At 38.5% G+C, this 25,352-nt stretch overlaps 1 protein-coding gene across 1 annotated transcript in view; it reads left to right on the forward strand.

Annotated features, from left to right (window-relative positions):
• Positions 1–25,352, forward strand: part of dctd (dCMP deaminase) — a 300,948-nt gene that overhangs the window by 125,889 nt on the left and 149,707 nt on the right. Inside the window, exon 3 of the mRNA XM_039751047.1 lies at positions 5,209–5,344. Coding sequence (XP_039606981.1) covers positions 5,209–5,344 — 136 coding nt within the window. The remainder of the gene's footprint in view (positions 1–5,208; positions 5,345–25,352) is intronic.

The following is a 25,352-nucleotide window of genomic DNA, read 5'->3' on the forward strand; positions in this document are numbered from 1 at the left end:
CAACGAGAACAGTTGCAACAGAATGGACTGTTACTTGCTTTACGAAGGAGTCAGACGACGAAAGTGAAAAAAGATGTTCAGTCAATTGTGTAACAATAAAGGAAGTAGAACAAATGTTACTCAAGCAATATAATATAGACTTTCCAGAACGAGATTGTGAAGAAAAAGAGGAAATGTCACAGGAAGACATTAAATTCATGCGCATAGCCTCAGATACTGCAAGTCTAGTGAACGGACATTATTGCATTAATCTGCCTTTTAAAGATGAAACACTTAAAGTGCCAAACAATCATTGTATTGCAAAACAACGTGCTATAGGACTTAAAAGGAAACTTACAAGGTACCCGACGTTTCATGAGGATTATAAAGTGTTCATGAAAGACATCTTAGACAAAGGTTATGCCATAAAGGTACCCATTGAACAGCGGACCCTTGAAAAAGAAAAAATATGGTACATCCCTCATCATGGAGTGTATCATCCAAAGAAAAACAAAATAAGAGTGGTGTTTGATTGTACAGCCACTTATCAAGGTTTTTCTCTAAATGAACAGTTGCTGAAAGGACCTGATTTAACTAATACACTCATTGGAGTTCTTAGAAGATTCAGAGAGGAACCAATCACTCTCATGGCAGACATTAAATCAATGTTCTATCAAGTGAAAGTACCAGAAAAAGACATGGATCTTCTTCGTTTTCTGTGGTGGCCCGAAGGTAATCTAAACAATGAACTTGAGGAATACAAAATGACAGTGCATCTTTTTGGTGCTACTTCGCGCCCAGTTGTGCCTTTTATGTCTTAAGAAGAACAGCAGAGGATGCAAGAGGCACAGCTCCAGAGGAAGCAGTTAACACTGTGTTAAATAATTTCTTTGTTGATGACTGTTTAAAGTCAGTTGCTACAGAAGAACAAGCCATAAAATTGGCCAAAGATCTTAAAGCTCTGTGCTTAAAGGGAGGATTTTATCTTACAAAATGGATAAGTAATAGCAGAGCAGTTTTGCTGTCAATCCCTGAAGAAGACAGGGCAAAAGATCAAAAAGACTTGGACTTAAGCCATGATCTGTTACCAGTTGAAAGAGCTTTGGGTGTTCAATGGTGCACACAGACTGACAGTTTCAAGTTCCAGGTAAAACTGCAAGATAAGCCTGGTACAAGACGTGGCATTCTGTCAATGGTCAGTTCAAAATATCCACTTGGATTTTTAGCGCCAGTCATATTGCCTGCCAAGCTTATTCTAAGAGAACTGTGTAAAGAAAAATATGCTTGGGATCAAGAAGTGGAAGCTAAGTAAGTTCGGCAATGGAAAAAATGAATGGACGATTTGCAGCTACTTGTGGATTTTAATGTAGACAGGTGTTTTAAACCGCCTGGATTTGGTCAAATAATGACCACACAAATGCATCATTTTGGAGATGCTTCAGAAAACAGGTATGGCACTGTTTCATACCTCCTATTGACTAACAAAGAAATTGAGAGACATTGTTCATTTCTAATGGGGAAATCAAGAGTGGTACCACTAAAATCTGTCACTATACCAAGATTGGAACTTACAGCAGCAGTGGTTGCAGTCAAAATGGACAAAATGTTAAAACGAGAACTGCAGATTCCCCTGCAAGAGTCAATCTTTTCGATTGACAGCACCACGGTACTAAGGTACATTGCAAGTGAAAGTGCACGCTACAAAACCTTTGTTGCCAACAGAATCGCAGTAATAATAGAGCACGCGCAATTCTCGCAATGGAGATACGTCACATCTGCACAAAATCCTGCGGATCAGACATCAAGAGGTTTGACAATAGAAAGCTTCACCAAAAGTAAGACTTGGATACAAAGCCCGAATTTCCTACTACAGCCAGAGCACGAATGGCCTAAAAGACCGGATGAGGTGCACTTGTCTACTAGCGACAATCCGGAAATTAAAAGGTGTGTAGCAAATTTTGCATGTGTAGAAGAAAAAACTGAACCGGTAAAAAGACCTATGGAGTACTACTCAGAATGGTACAAATTAAAGAAAACAATAGCTTGGTTCCTTAAGTTTAAAGGAGTGCTAATGAGTTTGAAAGAAGAGAGAAAGGCAATTCAACATACAGTTAGCCAATCTGGACATAGCCCAGAAAGACAAAAGATGCTGATCGCGAAACATATGAAGGAATACAAATCAATAATGAGACTAAAGCCACTGTCTCTAGATGACTTGTCTAAAGCAGAAAATTAGCTTATTCACCTAAGTCAAGTACAAGCTTACCCAGAAGAAGTTAAAGCACTAAGTAAAAATCAGGGTATAAAGAAAAGCAGTAAAATCATTAAACTGTATCCAGTACTACAAGATGGAATATTGAGAGTTAGAGGAAGGCTCAGCAAATCAGCAATGCTAGAAGAGGCAAACCACCCTGCAATCATTCAGAAGAATTCACATATTGCTACTCTCATTATGCAACAGGTTCATAAAGAAATTGGACATTGTGGGTGTAATTACAAGATGCTACACCCTGAAATTCCTGGGTAATGGGTCGAGTCATAAAGACAATGCCAGATGCCAAAGGTGCAGTCAGAAGAGTTTGTGTACAAGCCAAAAACAGTACCCTGGACAGACAGAACAAACTGTGCCTGATCCAGGAGGCATCAAATAATTAAAATGACTCATTTTCTTTTTGCATGCCTAATTTTAAAGCTTTTTAAATTTAGTGCTTGTGTTTATACATTAGAGTTTAAGCTATAAAGTTTCCTAAGCTTAGTATTTGTGTTTTTATAGTAGAAACTAAGTTAAGCTTCTTAAGGTTTGTTTTAAGTTTGGTAAAGTAATGAAGGCTCTTAAGTAAAGTTAAGTAATTGATTTCTGCCCTAGCATAAACAATTAGGGGCCGGATGTGTAAGAGCTATTTTCATAGTTCTATAAAATTTATGAATATTTACTAGATGATAATGCATAAAATATGGGAGGTTCCTATAACCCCCGTGAAAAGAATTGAGTTGGTATTTTCCTGTCATTTCTTAACAGTTTTGAGTAAACAATGTTCTTCAGTTAGTGTCTAGCCTCGCCTTGTGTAAGGTACAGAGCCATACGGTTTTTTAACCGTGTCCTTGTTTGTGCTCACGTTCGTGCTTGCGCACGTGACCGTGCCTGGGTGCATGTCTATGTGCCAACGGCCTACGGGCCTTTTGAGTGTGAAGTAACTCGTAAAATAAAAGATTTAAGTGTTGAAGCGTATGTTTAAGGCATACAGAAGAAGAAATTAAGAACCTTTAAGTATAGAAATAACCAAAGCTTCTTAAGAAAAGTTAAGTTTATAGAAGATACAATTTTTATTTTTTTTGCCTTTTTCTATGTGTGTAACTATTTTCCCTTTTATTCTTGTGTGGATTATTTGCTTTTAACTTTCACTAAATATTTTAAAATGAACTTTTGGACGGAGAGATTTCTTTGACACCTGTCTTACCCGTGCCTGACTTCGCCTTATACATTGGCGGCTACATAGTAAATTAAATGATTTTAAGATGAAGTTTATGATGTTCTACTTTATTGACAAAATAAACTATGTGATTAAAGTGGAAATTTCGAAATTAAAGTTGACATTTTGTGCTTTTTCCCTACTGTGTACCTTTTTTTTCCTCTGTACCCTAATAAACTGTCATATGACACTGAGATGGTGGGCTACGACTCGTCATTTCACAGTGACTTTTATATGTGACAACTTCTTTTTTATTTCGGGCACTGTGCGACTTTGTGAACTTGAGCTTTCGAGTTTCTCTGACATGTCACTCAATCAACTTCCTTTAGTTGTTTATACCACTGTTTAAACCAACAAATAGTAGGTTTTTCCTTGCCTCCACTTGGTATTCGCTGAAATTCTTCTATTTTCCCTTGTACTTTTGCCATTGTCTTTAAGTGATATTTATATTGATTTGCATATTCAAAAAGGCGCAATTCTGGGAGACGGGGCGGACAGCAGGCACGTGCGTTACTTTTCATGCTGACCGGGATTAATGTAGCGGAAGAACGTGGAAGTTGGCAAACGCACAGATTTATACATCTTGATTTTTTTGTGCATAAGCACATTTCCGCTTTTGTGCTTATATCATGTTATAGGGCAAATTTTACGCATTCTGTTATGCATGAGGCCCCATATGGTTAGTAGCAGCCACGATTGCCCAGCTGTTGTTATACGGTGGATATTTTATGATTGGTACATACTACCAACAAGCGGAAGGGCTTGCTTTGATTAGTAGAATCTGCTATAAATTTTTATATATCACTTGTATATATTTGCTGCTGTTTTGTGAAGTTATATGAAAATTTCACATGTGCATGGTGTGATGGGATCTCATTATGCAATACCAGGAGCAGGGTCCTTTTGTTCAAATATGGCCTTGTTACGTGTTGTTGGAAACATCACAGTCCCAGCTATCCAAAGGTGTGAAGCTTGTGATAGTAAGACCCACTGAGCAAGAGCTACTTCCTTAGAAGCACCAGATGGTTGGAGCCAGCCATAGCTGCCGTTTTGTTCTTTTATGGAGGATATATGATTATCATGATTCTTACAGCAAACAATAACGTTCTTGGGCTTGTTTTGATCAGGAGAATCTGCTTTAAATACTGATATGTTGCTTTTATATTTTTGCTGTTGCTTTGTGAAGTAATATTCGAGAGCACACAAACATTCAGGAAAATGGCTTAATGGTCTTCTGGTTTTTGGCCCTTGGCTTGCATTTTCTCCATAAGGGTGATTGAAATCTACTGGTCAAGGCATTTCGATTGATGTATAACACTTAGGTATTCCTTGTACAGAATAATTATAATGTTGGTTCAATTTTTTTTGTTAATGATTTATGAAATACCCCATGTATGATTTCATGACAGAATAAAAGTCAACTGTACATACTGTAACAATGTGATCACTATTAGTGTGTAGTAGATATCTGTCGTTTGAAAATGAGGTATTGTGTTTGTTGATGTGTGGCTTAGTTTGCCTGTATGATGTGGTGAAAGATTTTTTAAAATGTTTTTGAACTCTTGTTCGGCACAGTACTGGACCACTTAGGGTTTAAGAGATTGTGTTTACATTTTATTCTTTTGCACTTCTTATTTTAGATTTTATGTAGTCAGTAAAATTGCACCAGGCTTGAATAATACGTGTTAACACTCAGTGTTGAGTAATGTAACAGTACGGAATCTTTTTAAAATGTGTGATCGTTTTTGTTTTTATACAGGTGGGTGCCTGCATTGTTAATCCTGAGAACAAAATCGTTGGGATTGGCTACAATGGAATGCCAAATGGATGTGATGATGACCTCCTTCCATGGGCCAGAACAGCGTCAAACAAACTGGATACCAAGTATCCTTATGGTAATTTTATTTTGCTTGTTTTTTGAAGCACCTTTTTAAAGTTGTGTACTGATTTGGGAAGACCAGGTTTTTTTTCTTCTTAACACTAGAATTACCAGAGCCTACGAAAAAACTCGTAATTCCGTCCCACCTTAAACTGCTTCTTAAATCCCTTCACACCTCCTCCAGCGCCTTTGTCTTCTAAATGTGCTGATAAAGAGAAGCCGGCTATTCCATCCCCCCACCAATTTAGAACGTGCACGAACTTCTCTCAGCTCATGCCTTGATTGAGTATCTGGGAGTGAAGTGGAGTTTTAGAGTGAAATAATAGATCGTTGTTTGGAACACACGCATTTCATGTCTGTTCCGTTTCTACAGTAATCTGTGTCAACACATTGTTAAAACAGAAACTTTTTTAATATTCTAGTAGTAGATGACAAAATGTAGGCATAAACTATATAATGTATGAAGCCTGAAGTCCAAATAGCAAAGAAACATTTTCACAAGAATAACACAATTGCACTTTTATTCAAACATATAACTGCAGAAAGAAAAAGCCGCCTTAACATGCGACATTGACACCAGTTTACCATAACTGACTCTGTGGTTCAATAGATACAGCCCCCGCTTGGGAATCAAGGGGTCACGGGTTCGATCCTGCGCCCCTCCCTTTTGAGAAGTAAACTGTTCTTAGTCTTACTGTTTTAGAATAAAAACATACATTTGATTTCAGTCTGTAACAGCCGGTGCAATTTATGATCTTTGTAAAGGTTAGCTTTTTTTTTTTATTCACTTTTCACTCTCTCAGTCGCGTTCAGAATCAATCCATACAACCCCATCTGACACGGCTGTTTTCACTAAAGACGCGCTATAGCTCTGCAGTGTACCACGATGCATACTAACGCACCCCTTCTGACACACAAACGCTGGCGAAGCTGCCTTCTTCGTATCTCACCGTCACTTGCTTTTCTTTTTATTCAGTTTTATTGAGTGTTCCTGCCAGTCCCGCATGTTGCTGTATGCTTTTTCTTTTGCACCCAGGACATGCAGAAGAAAGAATGGTAAAGACCAACTTCGCGCTATATGCAATCATCAGACACTCCCCATCTGCCCGTGTCGCTCAAACACAGGAACATATATTGGTGTAAAAGTATAACAAAAGTGCACTTTTATTCAAGTGCACTTTTTCCATCGCCTTTTCCTGTAAGAAGCAGTGTACACACTTCTCTCTATGCTGTGGTTTCTATTACACACCTGAAAGAAAGACAATATATGTGAAAATATAATCGCACTAATGCAATATTATTTGAAAACGAACAGCGTCAGATCGGGTGTGAATTTATGCAGGAACTGGAAATTCTCTGATGCGGACCTTCCCCCAGGGAAGAAAGTACAGTGTCAGGTGCTCATTCAGTGTAATAGAAACCATAGCACAGAGAGGTGTGTACACGGCAACAAGTACACGGTCGTAAATGTAGGAAGGACGGTCCTTGGGTGTGTGGGAACTGTTAATATTTGAATGTGATGATTTTATATAGCACGGAATGAAAATCTTCACTTCTTAGCATTGCACCATGCAAGATGTCGTATCAATCGCCTACTGTATCTTGCTTTCTTTTTTCTTCGGTTATACAGGTAGTTTTGAATAAAAGTGCACTTGTTTTGTTTGCGAAATGAAGTGTCTGCGTGCACTTTTCGTGGCATTACACGTGTATTTTTGAGCATGCCCGCTTGAGCAGTATAAAAGTATTGAAAAGTATAACAAAACAACGGGCAGATGGAGAGTGTCTGATGATTGCATATAGCGCCGAACTTACTGCTCTTTACTATTCTCTCCTCTGCGTGCCCTGGAGTACAAAAGAAACAGAATACAGACGCGCTATAGCTCTGTGCTGTACCACGATGCATACTAACGCCCCCCCCACCCGGTTCTGACACACAGACGCTGGCGAAGCTGTCTTCTTCGATCTCACCGTCACTTGATTTTCTTTTATTCAGTTTTAATGAGTGTTCCTGCCAGTCCCCGCATGTTGCTGTATGGTGGATATTTTCATATATTGTCTCTTTCTTTCAGGTGTGTAATAGAAACCACAGCATAGAGAGAAGTGTGTACACTGCTTCTTACAGGAAAAGGCGATGGAAAAAGTGCACTTGAATAAAAGTGCACTTTTGTTATACTTTTACACCAATATATGTTCCTGTGTTTGAACGACACGGGCAGATGGGGAGTGTCTGATGATTGCATATAGCCGAAGTTGGTCTTTACCATTCTTTCTTCTGCATGTCCTGGGTGCAAAAGAAAAAGCATACAGCAACATGCGGGACTGGCAGGAACACTCAATAAAACTGAATAAAAAGAAAAGCAAGTGACGGTGAGATACGAAGAAGGCAGCTTCGCCAGCGCTTGTGTGTCAGAACCGGGGGCGTTAGTATGCATCGTGGTACACTGCAGAGCTATAGCGCTCTTTAGTAAAAACAGCCGTGTCAGATGGGGTTGTATGGATTGATTCTGAACGCGACTGAGAGAGTGAAAAGTGAATAAAAAAAAAAAGCTAACCTTTACAAAGATCATAAATTGCACCGGCTGTTACAGACTGAAATCAAATGTATGTTTTTATTCTAAAACAGTAAGACTAAGAACAGTTTACTTCTCAAAAGGGAGGGCGAGGATCAAACCCGTGACCCTTGATTCAAGCGGGGCTGTATCTATTGAACCACAGAGTCAGTTATGGTAAACTGGTGTCAATGTCGCGTGTTAAGGCGGCTTTTTCTTTCTGCAGTTATATGTTTGAATAAAAGTGCAATTGTGTTATTCTTGTGAAAATGTTTCTTTGCTATTTGGACTTCAGGCTTCATACATTATATAGTTTATGCCTACATTTTGTCATCTACTACTAGAATATTAAAAAAGTTTCTGTTTTAACAATGTGTTGACACAGATTACTGTAGAAACGGAACAGACATGAAATGCGTGTGTTCCAAACAACGATCTATTATTTCACTCTAAAACTCCACTTCACTCCCAGATACTCAATCAAGGCATGAGCTGAGAGAAGTTCGTGCACGTTCTAAATTGGTGGGGGGATGGAATAGCCGGCTTCTCTTTATCAGCACATTTAGAAGACAAAGGGCGCTGGCGGAGAGGTGTGAAGGGATTTAAGAAGCAGTTTAAGGTGGGACGGAATTACGAGTTTTTTCGTAGGCTCTGGTAATTCTAGTGTTAAAGACTCAAAGTGTAAGGCTATGTTACATTAGATGGCTTTTGCAGTGATTTTCAGTCATAGTCATCAATTATATAATCTTAACTATTTGGAGAAAGTCAGCCACATGCTCCTAAGAAGCTGATCGTCTAATGTAACACACGAATGACTGAGACTAGCTTGTCTGCAGCTGTCTCAGATAAGATTAAAGAGGTTTGATTTTTTCTTTTGTTTGCAAAGACAGGCTGTTTACATGTGAAGTTGTGAATCAATGAACGTTCAGCTGAAAATACAATGCATACAATGTACTGGCAAAGAACATGAACATGTGTGTTTTGAACCTCAAAAAAAGAAAAGAAGCTTGTCTGACTGATGTCTCCTGTTTTATGTTCTAAAACAGAAAAAGGGCTGAGACTGGCTGAATGCACCACAGCTATTAACACTTTGGACAGTGCAAGTACAGCACCTCACAAACAGATGAACAGCTCATCTGTCTGATGTCTTGTGTTTTGCATACAATAACAAAATGGAAAAAAATAAAGGGCAGAGATTGCTGCTAAACCTACTACACCAATTAAACCCTCATACAGGCCTAGCTCCATCAGGCAGCATGATTTTGGCTGTCAAAAAAGGAGGCGACTGAGCTGTGATCAGCACTCAGTGGGTAAACTGTGAAAATGGCTACAATTTTCAGTCGTGTAATTTGTAATTTGTAATGTATATAAAATTGAAATATCAAACACCTGGAAATGTTGAATTTTTTATTTTGTTTTTAATTATTAATTGCTTGTGTCTTTTTTGTAGATGCATTTTTTATAACCAGGAAAGAATGGTCCAGGAGCTATTAAGATGTGAACAGGAACAAATGCTTCTTTGTATATATTTCCTAGACTTAGAATTGCAATTTGGAAAAATGTCTGAACGCTATGCTGCATTATTCCCCAAATTAATATTTATATCAGAAGACTCTGATTAGTTAAATTAATTATGAAATGTTGTTAATTTTTACAATTAGTAAAACAATGGTTGGGTCTCCCTGCCCTGGATAAGCAGGTTAAAAAAGATAAATGTATGGGTCAGTGTTCATTTAAGACTTTGTAAACCTGAATTCTTTCAAAGCTAGGAGCAGTTGTTTTGGAAAGTGTCTCTACCTATGGAAAAAAAAATGTTTAATTCATTTAATTAGTAAAATAGCTAACCATCCATTTTCACTTCTTTCAATCATAAAGCAGATACTTCGTGAAAAGTCTGTGATGATTGCAGAACTTGCTGAAATCAACAATATATATTTTATAGTACAAGGGGGGAGTCAAGCTAAAGTTAGAAAATGGGAATTATTAGAAAATGGACTGATCCTTAACAAAATTGACAATGTCATTTCTCAATGTAGTCTCCACTATTCTCAAATCACTTGCGCCACCCGACTGGAAGAGCCTTGATTCCAGCAGAATAAAAGGTTTTGTCTTGTCCTTGCAACCACTCGTGCACCCGAGTTATTGTCGAACACTACATGCGGAGAGGTACTACAGTCACTAGTGCAAGTTACTATGACTTGCTGGTGACCAATGTGAAGCCTGCTATTCGATCCAATTGACGTCTCAAGAAGTCCTTTTGCTGCAAGACAGTGCCCACCCACATGCTGCTAAGAATACCAGGGCTTTTCTGAAGAAATTGAAGTTTGAAGTATTGCCCCATCCTCCTTATTTGTCAGATTTGGCACCGTGTGACTTCTATCTTTTTGGACCGCTAAAAAAACATCTAGGTGATTGTCGCTTTTAAGACAGATGACTATGTGAAGAAAGTGGTGCACAAGTAGTTGCAAAGAGAATACAAAACCTTTTATTCTGCTGGTATCCAGGCACTACCAGGCAGGTGGTGCAAGTGCATTGAGAAAGGTGGAGACTACATTGAGAAATTACATTATCAGTTTAGTTAAGGTTTATTCCATTTTCTGATAAATCCCATTTTCTAACTTTAGCTTGACCCCCAAACATAAGTTCTTCATATTTGTGTTTATTAAGGATGGTTGGTTGCAGTTTTTGTTAGTGTACTGTTCCTTTCATTAGATGCAGCATATACAGTAGGTAACGTGTGTGTGGATCATGGATAAGCAAGCAAACTCCGTTTAGATAACAATATTTTGATGAGAACCGGCCCTTTGATCTAGTGAACATTTTTGTTTTACATATGGATGAATAATGCAGTAAAATACTAACACATAAAAAAAACCTCACTACTAGTACCATATGCAATAAAATATACAGTGGAACCTCGGTTCACGACCATAATTCGTTCCAAAACTCTGGTCGTAAACCTATTTGGTCGTGAACTGAAGTAATTTCCCCCATAGGACTGTATGTAAATACAAGTAATCTGTTCCAGACCGTACAAACTGTATGTAAATATATATTTTTTTAAAGATTTTTAAGCACAAATATAGTTTATCATACCATAGAATGCACAGCGTAATAGTAAACTAATGTAAAAACATTGAATAACACTGAGAAAACCTTGAACAACAGATGAAACTAACACTGCAAGAGTTCGCGCTATAGTGCTACAAACTGCTTGCTAAAAACACTTTTTTTTTAAATGTGTTTTAAGCACAGGGAAAAAATGAACATTTGAAAAATCCGTAATTTAATAAACCACCAAGAAAAGTAACATTGTAACAATGCACGCTACGAACCGATTGCTGTAAACAGAAGTGAAGTGAAGGTTAAAATCCAATAGAAAAAAAAGTCGTCTTTAAATACAACAAGGTTAAAACAATGATCAAATCTGTCTCTTTAAAAACAAGCCTGGTGCATTCTTTAACTGCCTTCTCTGCCTTATGCGTCCAGCTGTCTCTCTCTCTCTCTCTCTCTCTCTTGCTCGCTCACGTGTGTATGTGTGGCTCTCGCATGTGTGCATTAGTGTCTCTCTCGTGCGCGTCTGTGTGTGTGTGTGTGTGTGTGTGTGTGTGTCTCTCTCTTTCTCTCTCTCGCTTGCTGCACAGGGAGAGACTGAACACATGTGGAAATCAGTGGCACGCACAAACTGAAAGGGAAACTGGCTTGTTCGTATACTGAGTCTGTGGTCATGAACAGATGCAAAAGTTTGGCGAACTTTTTGGTCGTAAACCAATTTGTACGTGTTCCGAGACGTTCGTAAACCGAGGTTCCACTGTACCTCATTATATTGAATTAACAACTGCTTCTCATCTGTTAATATTTTTCTTTAATACAGGTGATAAAATAGACTTATTGATGCATATGTAGTCAAATTCCACAAGCTATAACTATATTGTAATAAGTCTATTTTTTGTGACAAGTAAAAGACTTTTTGAGCTATGTTTATTTAAAAACTGTGCTAAGCAATTAACCTCTTATGCCCTAAGGGTTTTTTGGAATTATTATGCCAAATTACATACCCAAAAATAAACTGCTGTTATCCTTTTTTTTTTTTTTTTTAATTTTATTGATATTATTAAAATCCCATAACACCAACCACAGGGGATGCACAAACCAGTGTGTTTCTTGGTGCCGGTCCCAAGCCCGGATAAATGGGGAGGGTTACGTCAGGAAGGGCATCCGGTGTAAAATTTTGCCAATTTGTCAATATGTGGACAACAATATAAATTTCCATACTGGATTGGTCAACCCCCGGGATAACAACGACCTCCACCAGTACTGTTAGTCAACAGGGTGCTGGCGGAAATTGGGCTACTATTGGCCGGAGAAGAAGAGGGGGGAGACGTGTCCGGAGGCAGGAGGAGAGGAGGAAGGTAAAGAGAATGAAACTGAGGGTAAGAACTTTGAATGTTGGCAGTATGACTGGTAAGGGGAGAGAGTTAGCAGATATGATGGAGAGAAGGAAGGTTGATATATTGTGTGTTCAAGAGACTAAATGGAAGGGGAGTAAGGCCAGGTGGATCAGAGGTGGATTCAGATTGTTCTATCATGGTGTGGATAGGAGGAGAAATAGAGTAGGGGCTATTCTGAAGCAACAGTATGTCAAGAGTGTTTTGGAGGTAAAAAGAGTGTCAGACAGAGTAATGATTATGAAGGTGGAAATTGGAGGTGTGATGATGAATATTGTTAGTGCATATGCCCCACAAGTTGGGTGTGCAATGGATGAGAAAAAAGATTTTTGGAGTGAGTTGGATGAAGTAATGAACAGTGTACCCAAGGGACAGAAATTGGTGATTGGAGCGGATTTCAATGGACCTGTTGGTGAAGGGAACAGAGGAGACGAGGAGGTGACGGGTAGGTATGGTGTCAAGGAGAGGAATGAAGAAGGTCAGATGATAGTGGATTTTGTCAAAAGGATGGACATAGCTGTGGTGAATACGTATTTTAAGAAGAGGGAGGAACACAGGGTTACGTACAAGAGTGGAGGAAGATGCACACAGGTAGATTATATCCTATGCAGAAGAGTCAATCTAAAGGAGAAAAAAAGTGGTGCCAAAGTGGTGGCAGGGGGAAGTGTAGTTAAGCAGCGTAGGAAGACGTTGGAGATCAAGAAGAGGAAGAGAGTTAGGGCAGAGCCAAGGATCAAATGGTGGAAGTTGAAAAAGGAAGACTGCAAGGTTGAGTTTAGGGAGAAGGAACTGGGTGGTAGTGAAGAATTACCAGACAGTTGGGAAACTACAGCAGACGTAGTAAGGGTGACAGCAAGAAGGGTGCTTGCCGTGACATCTGGACAGAGGAAGGAGGAAGAGGAAACCTGGTGGTGGAATGGGGAAGTACAGGAGAGTATACAGAGGAAGAGGGTGGCAAAGAAGAAGTGGGATAGTCAGAGAGATGCAGAAAGTAGACAAGAGTACAAGGAGATAAGGCACAAGGTGAAGAGAGAGGTGGCGAAGGCTAAAGAAAAGGCGTATGATGAGTTGTATGAGAGGTTGGACACTAAGGAGGGAGAAAAAGACCTGTACCGATTGGCTAGACAGAGAGACCGAGCTGGGCAAGATGAGCAGAAGGTTAGGGTGATAAAGGATAAAGATGGAAACGTACTTGCAAGTGAGGAGAGTGTGTTGAGCAGATGGAAAGAGTACTTTGAGAGGCTGATGAATGAAGAGAACGAGAGAGAGAAGAGGTTGGATGATGTGGAGATACTGAATCAGGAAGTGCAACAGATTAGCAAGGAGGAAGTAACGAAAGCTATGAAGTGGATGAAGAATGGAAAAGCCGTTGGTCCAGATGACATACCTGTGGAAGTATGGAGGTGTTTAAGAGAGATGACAGTGGAGTTTTTAACCAGATTTTTTAATGGAATCTTGGAAAGTGAGATGATGCCTGAGGAGTGGAGAAGAAGTGTACTGGTGCCGATATTTAAGAATAATGGGGATGTGCAGGACTCTAGTAACTACAGGGGGATAAAATTGATTGGCCAATGCATGAAGTTATGGGAAAGAGTAGTGGAAGCTAGGTTAAGAAGTGAGGTGATGGATTAGTGAGCAGCAGTATGGTTTCATGCCAGGAAAGAGCACCACATATGCAATGTTTTTTCTGAGGGTGTTGATGGAGAAGTATAGAGTAGGCCAGAAGGAGTGGCATTGCGTCTTTGTGGACCTGAAGAACGCATATGACAGGGTGCCTCGAGGAGTTCTGGTGTTGTATGAGGAAGTCAGGAGTGGCAGAGAAGTGTTGTACAGGATATGTACGAGGGAAGAGTGACCATGGTGAGGTCTGCGATGGGAGTGATGGATGCATTCAAGGTGGAGGTGAGATTATATCAGGGATCGGCTCTGAGCCCTTTCTTATATGCAGTGGTGATGGACAGGTTGATGGACGAGATTAGACAATAGTCCCCGTGGACTATGATGTTTGCTGATGACATTGTGATCTGTAGCGATAGTAGGGAGCAGGTTGAGGAGACCCTATAGAGGTGGAGATCTGCTCTAGAGAGGACAGGAATGAAGGTCAGTAGGAACAAGACAAAATACATATGTGTAAATGAGAGGGAGGTCAGTGGAATGGTGAGGACACAAGGAGTAGGGTTGGCAAAGGTGGATGGGTTTAAATACTTGGAATCAACAGTACAGAGTAATGGGAATTGTGGAAGAGAGGTGAAAAACAGTGCAGGCAGGGTGAAATGGGTGGAGAAGAGTGTCAGGAGTGATTTGTGACAGACGGATATCAGCAAGAGTGAAAGGGAAGGTCTACAGGATGGTAGTGAGACCAGCTATGTTATATGGGTTGGAGATGGTGGCACTGACCAGAAAGCAGGAGCCAGAGCTGGAGGTAGCAGAGTTAAAGATGCTAAGATGTGCATTGTGTGTGACAAGGATGGAAAGGATTAGAAATGAGTACATTAGAGGGTCAGCTCAAGTTGGACAGTTGGGAGACAAAGTCAAAGAGGTGAGATTGCGTTGCTTTGGTCATGTGTAGAGGAGAGAAGCTGAGTATATTGGGAGAAGGATGCTAAGTATAGAGCTTCCAGGAAAGAGCAAAAGGGGAAGGCCTAAGAGAAGGTTTATAGATTTGGTGAGTGAGGACATGCAGGGGATGAGTGTAACAGAACAAGATGCAGAGGACAGAAAGATTTGGAAGAAGATCATCCGCTGTGGCGACCCCTAACGGGAGGAGCCGAAAGAAGAAGAAGAAGAAGAGCAAGATAAGTCTATGTGCCAGTAGTGTAGTAAATGCAATTACCGTATTTCCCCAACGTTAAGCCACCCCACATTATAGGCCACCCCATTGTATAAGTCGCAGAAAATGCTCATTTATGTTTTAAAACTCTGTGATAAGCCGCCATATGTAATTTGCTGCGCCGTTACTGAATTTACCAATCTGAAGTAAAAGCATCTAATTTGGCACGCCTGTGTAGGCTTTTGCAACTCTTTAGTGACATTATAGTTGAGCGTGAGCAATTAAATTGATAGCATTTTGCACTTGATGATATCATGCTGCAACGGAAGTCCTACGCTGCAGAATTTTAACTCCAGGTCATTGCTTTTGCGAAAGAAAATGGCAATTGTTCAGCTGGACGCTATTTTGAAGTAGATTAAAAACAAGTGAGAAATTGGCGGAAAGATAAGGAAGCTTTGCATGCGCTTTCGCCACGTAGGCGTGCAAGGCATACAAGTAAAGCAAATTGGCCAAACATGGAGAAGCGACTTAAAGATTGGATTCTCATGCAGCGTGAGGACAATCGGATAGTTTCAACAATAGCCATCAAAATGAAGGCACAAGGAATGCCGACTGAAATATTTTTAGATAGGTTGCCCCATTTAAGGAAGCTGCACCCAATACACAGGCTTGTAAAATTAATGTATAAGCCGCAGCCTATAGTTTGGGAAATACGGTACAGTTTGCTTGTCCTTCTCCACTTTAAGCCCAACTGGAAGTACACCAAACACAGCTGTTGGTGGATTAGGTGGGATTGTGACATCCAAGCTGTCTGAAAGACATTTAAAGATTTTGGTCCAAAATGATGTTAATTTGGTGCAGGCCCAAAACATGTGACCCAGTGAGGCTGGAGTATGATTGCAGCATTCGCAAGTTGGATCTTCACCTGGAAACATTTTGGACAATTTTAAGAGAGATGTGCTCAATATATAATTTTAAGTAGAATAATTGTATGCTTTGCGCATATGGAGCTCGAGTGAATTTTGTGCATTACTACTTTCCACTCCTTTTCTGAAATATTGAGTAAAAGATCCTTTTCCCACTGTTCTTTTGGATCTTTGAAAGGGAGGGTCTGTAAAATAGTTTTATATATTAAAGAAATGCTGCCTGAGTCCTCGAGACTGAGCAATATTTTTTACGGTGTAGAGGTAGGTGGGAGGTGAGGAAAATTGGACAGGTTCTGTTTAACAAAGTTTTGAATTTGAAGGTATTGAAAGAAATGTGTTGCTAGTTAAACTTGGAGTGTAATTGTTTGTCAGATGCAAAAACATTGTCTATGTACAGATCTCCAAGTTGTCTACTCCTGGATGTTTTCCAGGCATTAAAAACTGCATATGTGTGAGAGGGTGGGAAAAGGTAGTTCTCGTGCAGAGGTGCCACAGATGAAAGCTTCTCTATCTTAAAATATTTCCTACATTGGTTCCATATTCTGATTGAGTGAAACACAATTGGGTTGGTAATATATTGGTGATAACTTGTATTTACAGTACAGGCCTAAAGTTTGGACACACCTCCTCATTCAATGTGTTTTCTTTATTTTCATGACCATTTACATTGGTAGATTCTCACTGAAGGCATCAAAACTATGAATGAACACATGTGGAGTTATGTACTTAACAAAAAAAGGTGAGATAACTGAAAACATGTTTTATATTCTAGTTTCTTCAAAATAGCCACCCTTTGCTCTGATTACTGCTTTGCACACTCTTGGCATTCTCTCGATGAGCTTCAACAGGTAGTCACCTGAAATGGTTTTCACTTCACAGGTGTGCCTTATCAGGGTTATTTAGTGGAATTTCTCGCTTTATTAATGGGGTTGGGACCAGAAGTTGTGTTGTGCAAAAGTCAGGTTAGTTGGACGATCATTTATTTTTCAACAGGACAATGACCCCAAACACACCTCCTGGCTGTGTAAGGGCTATTTAACCAAGAAGGAGAGTGATGGAGTGCTGTAAATGGTCATGAAAATAAAGAAAACACATTAAATGATGAGGTGTGTCCAAACTTTTGGCCTGTACTGTATATGTGTACAAAGCAAGGAATATAAAGAAGTACTGCAGGATTTTATTTCTATTGCATACCAAGCTTGTGTATGTTTGTCTGTTTCTGTCCATGTCCAGGTTTTTATAGTTTGTATGTTTTCTGCCCAGTAATAAAAATGAAAGTTAGGTTTAGCCATGCCGCCTTCTGCCTTTGTAGGGTCGCCCTTTGGATGTGGATGTTTTGAATTCCAAATACATAAGGTTATGGTTGAGTCTAATTTCTTAAAAAAATATCTATTAACATATATTGGATTGTTTTGAAATAAAAAGGAAGCTTAGGAAGGATATTCATCTTAACAATGTTAATTATTCCAGATAAAGTGAGATGAAGGGTTGACCATCTATGCAAATCTTGCTTAACTTTTTCCATACAGATTGTAAAATTTTGTTGATAAAGAACTTTATATTTACTTGTGATGTTTACCCCTAGGTATTTAAAGTGATCTGCGATGATCAAAGAGAAGGTGTCCAATCTAATATTGTATGCTTGAGAATACCCTGGGAAGAGCACACTTTTATTCAAATTGATTCTGATACCAGAAATCTTCTTAACTTCCGTTAGTAATGTTAGGACTGCCGGCACAATATTTTGTTTGTCTGATATATACAGTATCATATCATCTGCATATAGAGAAACTTTCTGTTCTAGTCCTTCTCTGATAATTCCCTTTAACTCAATGGCATTTTGACAGTGAATTGCGAGTGGCTCAATGGCAATTACAAAAAGCAGTGGTGACAAGGGGCATCCTTGTCTGTTTCCACCCTGTAGTTTAAAGTAGTCTGAATTGATGCTGTTAATACAAACTGAAGCTTTTGGGTTGGTATACAGTAATTTGATCCATGCACAAATATTTGGGTCAATCCCAAATTTCTCCAATATAGTGAAAAGGTAGTTCCATTCAACCAAATGCTTTTTCTGCATCCAATGGTAATAATATCTCTGGGGTGTTTGACTTTGTTCATGAAAATATTACATTAAACAGGCATCGAAGATTGGAAGCTAATCGTCTGCCTTTAATAAATTCAGTTTCGTCTTGTGATATTACCGAAGGCAGCACCTTATCCATCCTTCTAGGTAGGACTTTGGGGAGTATCTTAACATTGTTATTCAGAAGTGAGATTGGTCTATATGATGCACATTGTAATAAGTCCTTATTTTGTTTAGGAAAGACAGTAATTAATGTTTGGTGAAAAGTTAGAGGTAGAATTTTATTTTCTTTAGCTTCTGTAAATGTTGCTAATAGAAGGGTAGGTAGCTGAGTTGAGAATTTCTTATTAATTTCAGCAGGATAGCTGTCTGGGCCTGCTGCTTTCCCACTGTGCAGTGAGTTTATAGCATTTAGTAATTCTGATAGTGCCAGTGGTTTATCCAATTCCTCTGCCCTAAAAGTATCTATTTGTGGTATCTGTAATGCATCCAGAAATGCCTTAGATTGTCTTATTTAATCTCAGTGGAGTGTAAGGATTTAAAGTTGTCTCTAAATGTGTGTATTATATTTTTTATAGGCAATGAGTTTGTCTCAGTTTGTGCTGGTGATTGCTGGGATTGCATTGTAAACTTCTTGCTTGTGGATTTGTTGAGCTAATCTTATTACCTTTCTCTCCATGTTCATAATAATAATGTCTTGATTTAAGTATGAGTTGTTCATTTTCTTTATTTGTTAAAAGATTGAGCTTGGAATGCAGAGCCTGCCATTTTCTATGAAGTGTCTCACTTGGACACCTGGCATGTTCTTGATCTATTCTAGTAATTTTGGTGATTAGCTCTAATACCTTCTTGGTTTCTAATTTATTTTTGTGGGAAATATATGAGATAATCTGTCCTCTTAGGAAGGCCTTCAGGGTTTCCCAGAGTGTTCCTGCAGAAACCTCTGAGGGTGTATTTGTCTCTAAAAAAAAATTGATTTGCTTGGATATAAATTCTGTATAGTTCTTGTCTGCTAATAAAAGTGGATTAAGATGCCATCTGCGAGATGAGTATGTGGGGCATAGTGATTTTAGCTCCAAAATCAAGGGGGCATGGTCATAAATAACAATAGCATCGTACTTACAAGATTTAGTCGTAGGCAAGAAGTTGTTATCTACAAAAAAATAATCAATTCTTGAGTATCAATGAGGCACTGATGAGTAGAAGGAATGTGCTCTTGAGTTTGGGTTTAGAAATCTCCAGGGGTCTGATAGGTTGTGGTCAGTTACAAACTGTGTAATTGTCTTTGCAGTGTTAGATGTCATTTTCCCTGTGGGCAATTAAAGTCCCCAGCCATTATAATTTTATGAGTGTTCACATTGAGAATGGATGCAAATAGATTTTGCATGAATTCCCTATCATCAACTTTGTGTCCATAAGTATTTATTCAAATCACTTTACAGTTAAATAAATTACCTATGACAATCACATATCTTCCCTCAGGATCACATACTACATCTGATACTACAAATGAGACTGTTCTATGTAAAAGAATTCCCACACCTCTAGTTTTGTTTGTAAAGCTGGAATAGAGTATTTGGCCAGTCCAGTCTTTGTGCAGCCGAAAATGATCCTTGCCATATATTTGGGTCTCTTGTAAAAATACTGTTTTAGCGTTTAGACTTGTTAGGTGAGAGAATACCTTCTTTCTCTTTAATTTGTGATTCAGGCCTGTAACATTCCAGCTCACAAAGTTAACTGTCCAGTCTTTGAAACATTGCTTCTGAGCTTTTATTGTCATTTTTATTTTAAGTCTTAACTAAAAATGACAGCTTTGACCTTAATTTCCAATTTTCCCAAGAGTTTTTGCCCTGCAAGCTATTGTGACATTGACATTTATAATTACAAGGATTTTAAAGATAGATTAGAGACAGCGTGCTCTCTTTCTCTCTCCCCCTTGTCCCCTAACCCCCCGTTTTGCCACCCCATGTGAGGCTGGACCCCACTTCCCAAAGTCCCAGTCCTCTGATATGCCTAGAGAGTCAAACTGCTGTTATTCTGCTACTTATCATATAGAAGCTGCAAATTGCTGAAGAATAGTGAGTATAGCACTCTGAATTTTTAAAGGAAAGTATCGACGACCCCCAAAATTTGAAGGGATTATGTTCATAGAGCACCCATGAATTGTGAAGAATTTTGGATGTGGTCAAAAAAAATGCCAATAAATGCCTATTTTTATAGTTTAAACCCTAAATATGCCCCCAAAACACTTACATTTCATTTCAAACTCTGCTTAATACATTACCCTAAAATAAACAATGTAAAGGCAAACCTATATACTGTTCAGTACTGTACCGCTATGTCTTCCGCAGTGTTAGAATGTAAAATGCCGATGTTACCCCTATATGTTCTGTAATTCATATCAGCGTGTTTTCTTTGATATGCGCTGTTGTTTTCTTTGGTATAAGAAGGGTAAATACGTAATAATTTAATTCAATAAAAATACAGTAAAATGTATGGGTACTCACCAATAATGAGTGATATTGATTGAAGATGATGATGAATTAGCTGTGCAATATGATGAAGGTATGTAATGAAGATAATGACTGCACAGCAAAGCAGAGGATATACAGCTCCTCGGGTGGCTACTTTGTGAAAACTTTTTAGTTCCGGGAGCAATTCCATTAGTTCAGCCTTTTCCCGGACTGTCTTAAACTTTTTCTGGTGCTTACGTTCATTACCAGAAGCCTTAGAAGGTGCAGGTCGTTTGGGCGGCATCTTAGGGCTTTAAGAAGAAAAAAAAGAAAAACACGAGAACGCCCTGCGAATCACTCGAGATAGCTACACGTGGTAAACTGCTATGATACTGGAAAGCTAGGCTGCATCTGCCAGAAATGCGTCACAGAGCAGCAGCCAATCAGCAGCAAGGAGAAATGAATAACATTCTCAGATTGGCTACTTTCATCATCACAAGCCGCCTTTTCCTCTATGGTTGCTTTGTGTTCTCTCTACAGTACAATATTGCCATGAAAAAGGCCATAAAAAAATTGCGGAGGATATTTGCGTTTTCCATTAATAATTATTAGTTGGGTTCTACGGAAAAATCCGTGAATGACTGTGGCAGCGAACTCTGAACTGCGACTTCGCGGGGGTCTACTGTATATGATTAAATACCTTTATTTACACCAATATGAATTAAATAAAACACAAAAAAAATTGCCACTTTAGGGACTTCTCTCCAAAAAAATGGATTTTACAGTATATGACTAAAACTTTTTTGATGCATAACCATGGAAGCTTTTTGTAACTTTGTATTTCTACCTTCTGTTGCAGTTGCTCCACAAATGTTTAGTGTGTTTTTAGTCATTATTTTGTTGTTGCTTTTTTTCTTTCCATTTCACATCTTGAAACAAACAAATACATACATATATTTTTTTACCAGCTTCTTCCAGTGTTGAGTTACAGGGGTGGGGACAATGTCTTTGCTGGAAGCCCTTGGCACAGGGCAAGAAATAGACCTGGACATGACTCCCCGAGAGCTAGTAACATACTTCACACACATACCTTAACCAGTGTTTCTTATCTGTTTTGGGGTCGTTGGTGGCTGTTGCTGAGTTGTGAGCACATTACTCTTATTCACAGTGTAATTCCCAGCACCTCCTTCAAAGAAGGGATTGACAGCACTGTTTGATAATTTTGGTCTTGTTTCTAATTGCTCTAGCTTCAAGCCTCTCCTGGACCTAACTCCACATCCCCTGCAGGCTGTTCTTCCAATTTATTTACTTTTTGTAATGCCACTCATTTCAGCACAAGCACTGTTGTACAGTGACATTCAATTGAAGGGTGGTTGCTCATCTCACTTGACACCTGTAAGAGGAGCAGGTATGTGTAATAATTACTCATCGGTACACTAAGAAACATTGCAGATATTGTAAGTGGAAATTGAATGAGGACTGCTCAGAAAACTAACATAGGGAGAACATGCATCAGACAGCATCCTAGTATGGTAATTAAACCCATGACGCTTGAACACTGTAAAACAGATCTTATTAACAACACTGAAGACCGCTGTATTGAGAGAATTGGTCAGTTAAGTGAGATATAATTAGTTCAAAAACATCGATATGTGACTGATGTGTAATTTAATGTGCAATGAAATGAGGTTTTCTTCTCACTTTGTCTCACTGCCTAGAGTCGCTGAAATGCCAAAACTAAAAGAGTTTGCATATTACTTGATGATGGTTGAAACTTTCTGTAACTTTAACCCAATTTCTATGCCAAGTTTGTGTTTTATTGATCCCAATTTTTGTATAAGAAATGGCTTATGAACATTTGCAAGCATAAGCAAGTTTCATACATGAAGATCCTGGAGACATTGGCCATCTGGCTAGTCACCCATTCTACAGTAAAATTTGTGATTTGCCATTAATTATGATGTCTGAGTCTTCCCTTCCATTGATTCCAAGTCTCACAGTATCACAAATGTCTTTCCAGGGTCATTAGTAGTAGTTATAATCCATATACTGTTTTAACTCACTGACAAAACTAATCAAGGACACAATTAGTGGTGAGTGGTGGCTCTGAAGGTAAGGATCTGCGCTGGTATATCGAAAGTTGCCGGTTGGAATCCCCGTCAAGAAATTGTATAAGGCAAAATAAAGAACAAAAAAAAAAAAACAAAATTAGAGAAACATAATTTGATACAAAAGAAAGGTGTAGTTGGGTATAATCTGCATATGAGTGAAAATGAATTTGTTTTCTATTTGTTTTTCAATTGATGCTTGTAAAGTGAAACAGCCATGGAACAACGTATTTGACTTCTGAACATAATGACAGAGTACTGCACATACTGAAAAGAAATTTGATAAATATTAACTAATCCATGCAAGGACAGTGTCTGGCAACCCAACGTACATTTCCAGTATCTCTAATTGAATAGAGTGGTACCAAAGGCTGTGTTTAAATCTAATAATATAATTATTGTGGAATTTCCTTCATCAGGAGGTATTAAAATATTTACAACACAGGTTAGTGCTGTTTTTGTATTGTAACTGGTTTGGAAGAGAAACTGGAATTTGTGAAGTAAGTTGTGATGTTTAAGTTGTACCTATCTCTCTTTTATGTAAGCTAAGGCACTTTTGTCTGTATGTGCTTTGTCTGTATGGGTTGTAAATGTATAATAATAATCAGTAAATGCTTCCTCGTTTATTCAGCAACTTGTAAAAAATCAAAGTGCATTTCAGCCATTATACATGGTACACAATATGATTTTAAAGTACAGGAAGTGTAGTACTACGGCTAGCTTGTGGACAGTTGATAGCTGTCAGTGTAAAAAATGCAGGTGGTGGACTGTTGAGAGGCCTTGCAAAACCCAGCTTCAATTCTCTTTTGTGGAAAGGGACATGAAGTCAAGGAATAATATGTCAGACAAAAGTAAATTAAATCTTTTAAATATTTTCTTTTCAGTAATGCTGGAAGCTATAGCTAGAATGATGAGAAACTCTTTGTTGATAGTGCCTGATAAAATAAACATATCTGATGTTTGTGAAAAGAATCTTAAAGATGTTTGTTTTAAAATGGTTAAGAACAGTCAGAAGAAATAAGACATATAGTACTCATTTTTCATTGCTGTTGAAGAGAAAGGAAACCAGCTGTCATTTGCCTGCGGTGATGGATGTGGAAATGTATATAACAGCAATAACTTAGAAACTTCACGTTGAGGAGCAGACAGGACCAGGAATGATACTGTAGGATGCAGGATAGACAAGAAAAAGAAATGCCAACTAGTTAGAACAACTGCAGATCCAGCTGGAGAATAATGGGGTAGAAAAAGCACTTGCCAAATTCTTTGACAAGGTGTGTTTTCAAGAAGCAGAGGACAATCCATTTCACTAGTAATAATATGACTTAATCCATCAAAAATAAAAAGGTTAATCTTAGAAGTGAGCAAATAGATGTTTTGAACTATATTTCAACATTATTCAAGGTAATGTGATGCTGAAATTATCATGAGGTGTATATATTTGATAATTGCTTGTTTGTTGTTTTTTAAAATTCAAATGAGAAAATGTGTATATGATTAGAAGGTCTTTGATTAGATTAGATAAAGTTTATTAATCCCAAGGGGAAATTCAGATGCATACAGCAGCAGAAATATAATAAACAGGATACAGACTCACAGGACAAATTATACAGCCAGTCAGTTGACAAATAAATACATAAAAATAAATAAATGCATGTTGTGCAGATATTTCAAAATTAATTTTAGTATGTTGGGCAGAAGCCTTGAATTGCCTGATAGCAGTGGGCAGAAAAGATCTCCAGAGGCATTGTTTAAAACACCATGGTGAAATGAGCCTTTGACTAAAATTGCTCCAGGAGAGCACCTCCTGTAGGGAATTGACATGATTTTTCATCCAAGGCATCCAACTTTGCCACCCTCCACTTTTCCACAACAGTTTCCAGTGTATCCAGGGTTTGCCCTGTGATTTAGCAGACTTCCCTGATAAGTTTGTTTAGGCATTCTGCTGCTTTTGAGCTCAAGTTGCTTCCCCTGGGGATTGCAGCATTAAACAGCACAGTGGCTACTATGCACTGACAGAACATTTTGATCAGGTAGCTGTGTACATCAGAAGATCTCAGTCACCTTAGGAAGTACAGTCTGCACTGGCCCTTCTTGTAATAGTGTCACTGTGTTGTCAGACCAGTCCAGTTTGTTTTTTATGTGAATGTCAAGGTGCGTGTAACTTTGCGCTACTGAATGGTGACTGGTCTCAGAGGCTCTGAGAGGCTGGTCCACCACCAGCTTTTTTGTCTTGCTGATGTTGAGTTGCAGGTTGTTGTTCCTGCACCACAAGACAAAGTCCTCCACAATCTTCCTGTACATTGACTCATCTCCATTGTTAATGCAGCCTATGATGGAGGAGTCTTCTGAAAATTTGTATAGGTGACAAGTAGGGCTGGGTGATATATAAAATAATATATATATATATATATATATATATATATATATATATATATATATATATACACACACACACACATTATAAGTCAATTCGCTATTTCTGTCATCCTTAAAGGTTCCCTTTTACTCCTGAGACGATAAGATATCATAAGGTTCATTTTGGTTTAAATATTATTTATTTTCTGTCAGAGGTTGAACATGGCAAATGTGCTGTAGAACATTCTACAGCAATAAAATAGGTATATAAAATAAACTAAAATCTTACTTCTGATCAGTTTTACAAGAGAACATAAACAAAATGCACA

The sequence above is a fragment of the Polypterus senegalus genome, chromosome 4, assembly GCF_016835505.1.
Source record: "Polypterus senegalus isolate Bchr_013 chromosome 4, ASM1683550v1, whole genome shotgun sequence".
Lineage (NCBI taxonomy): Eukaryota > Metazoa > Chordata > Cladistia > Polypteriformes > Polypteridae > Polypterus > Polypterus senegalus.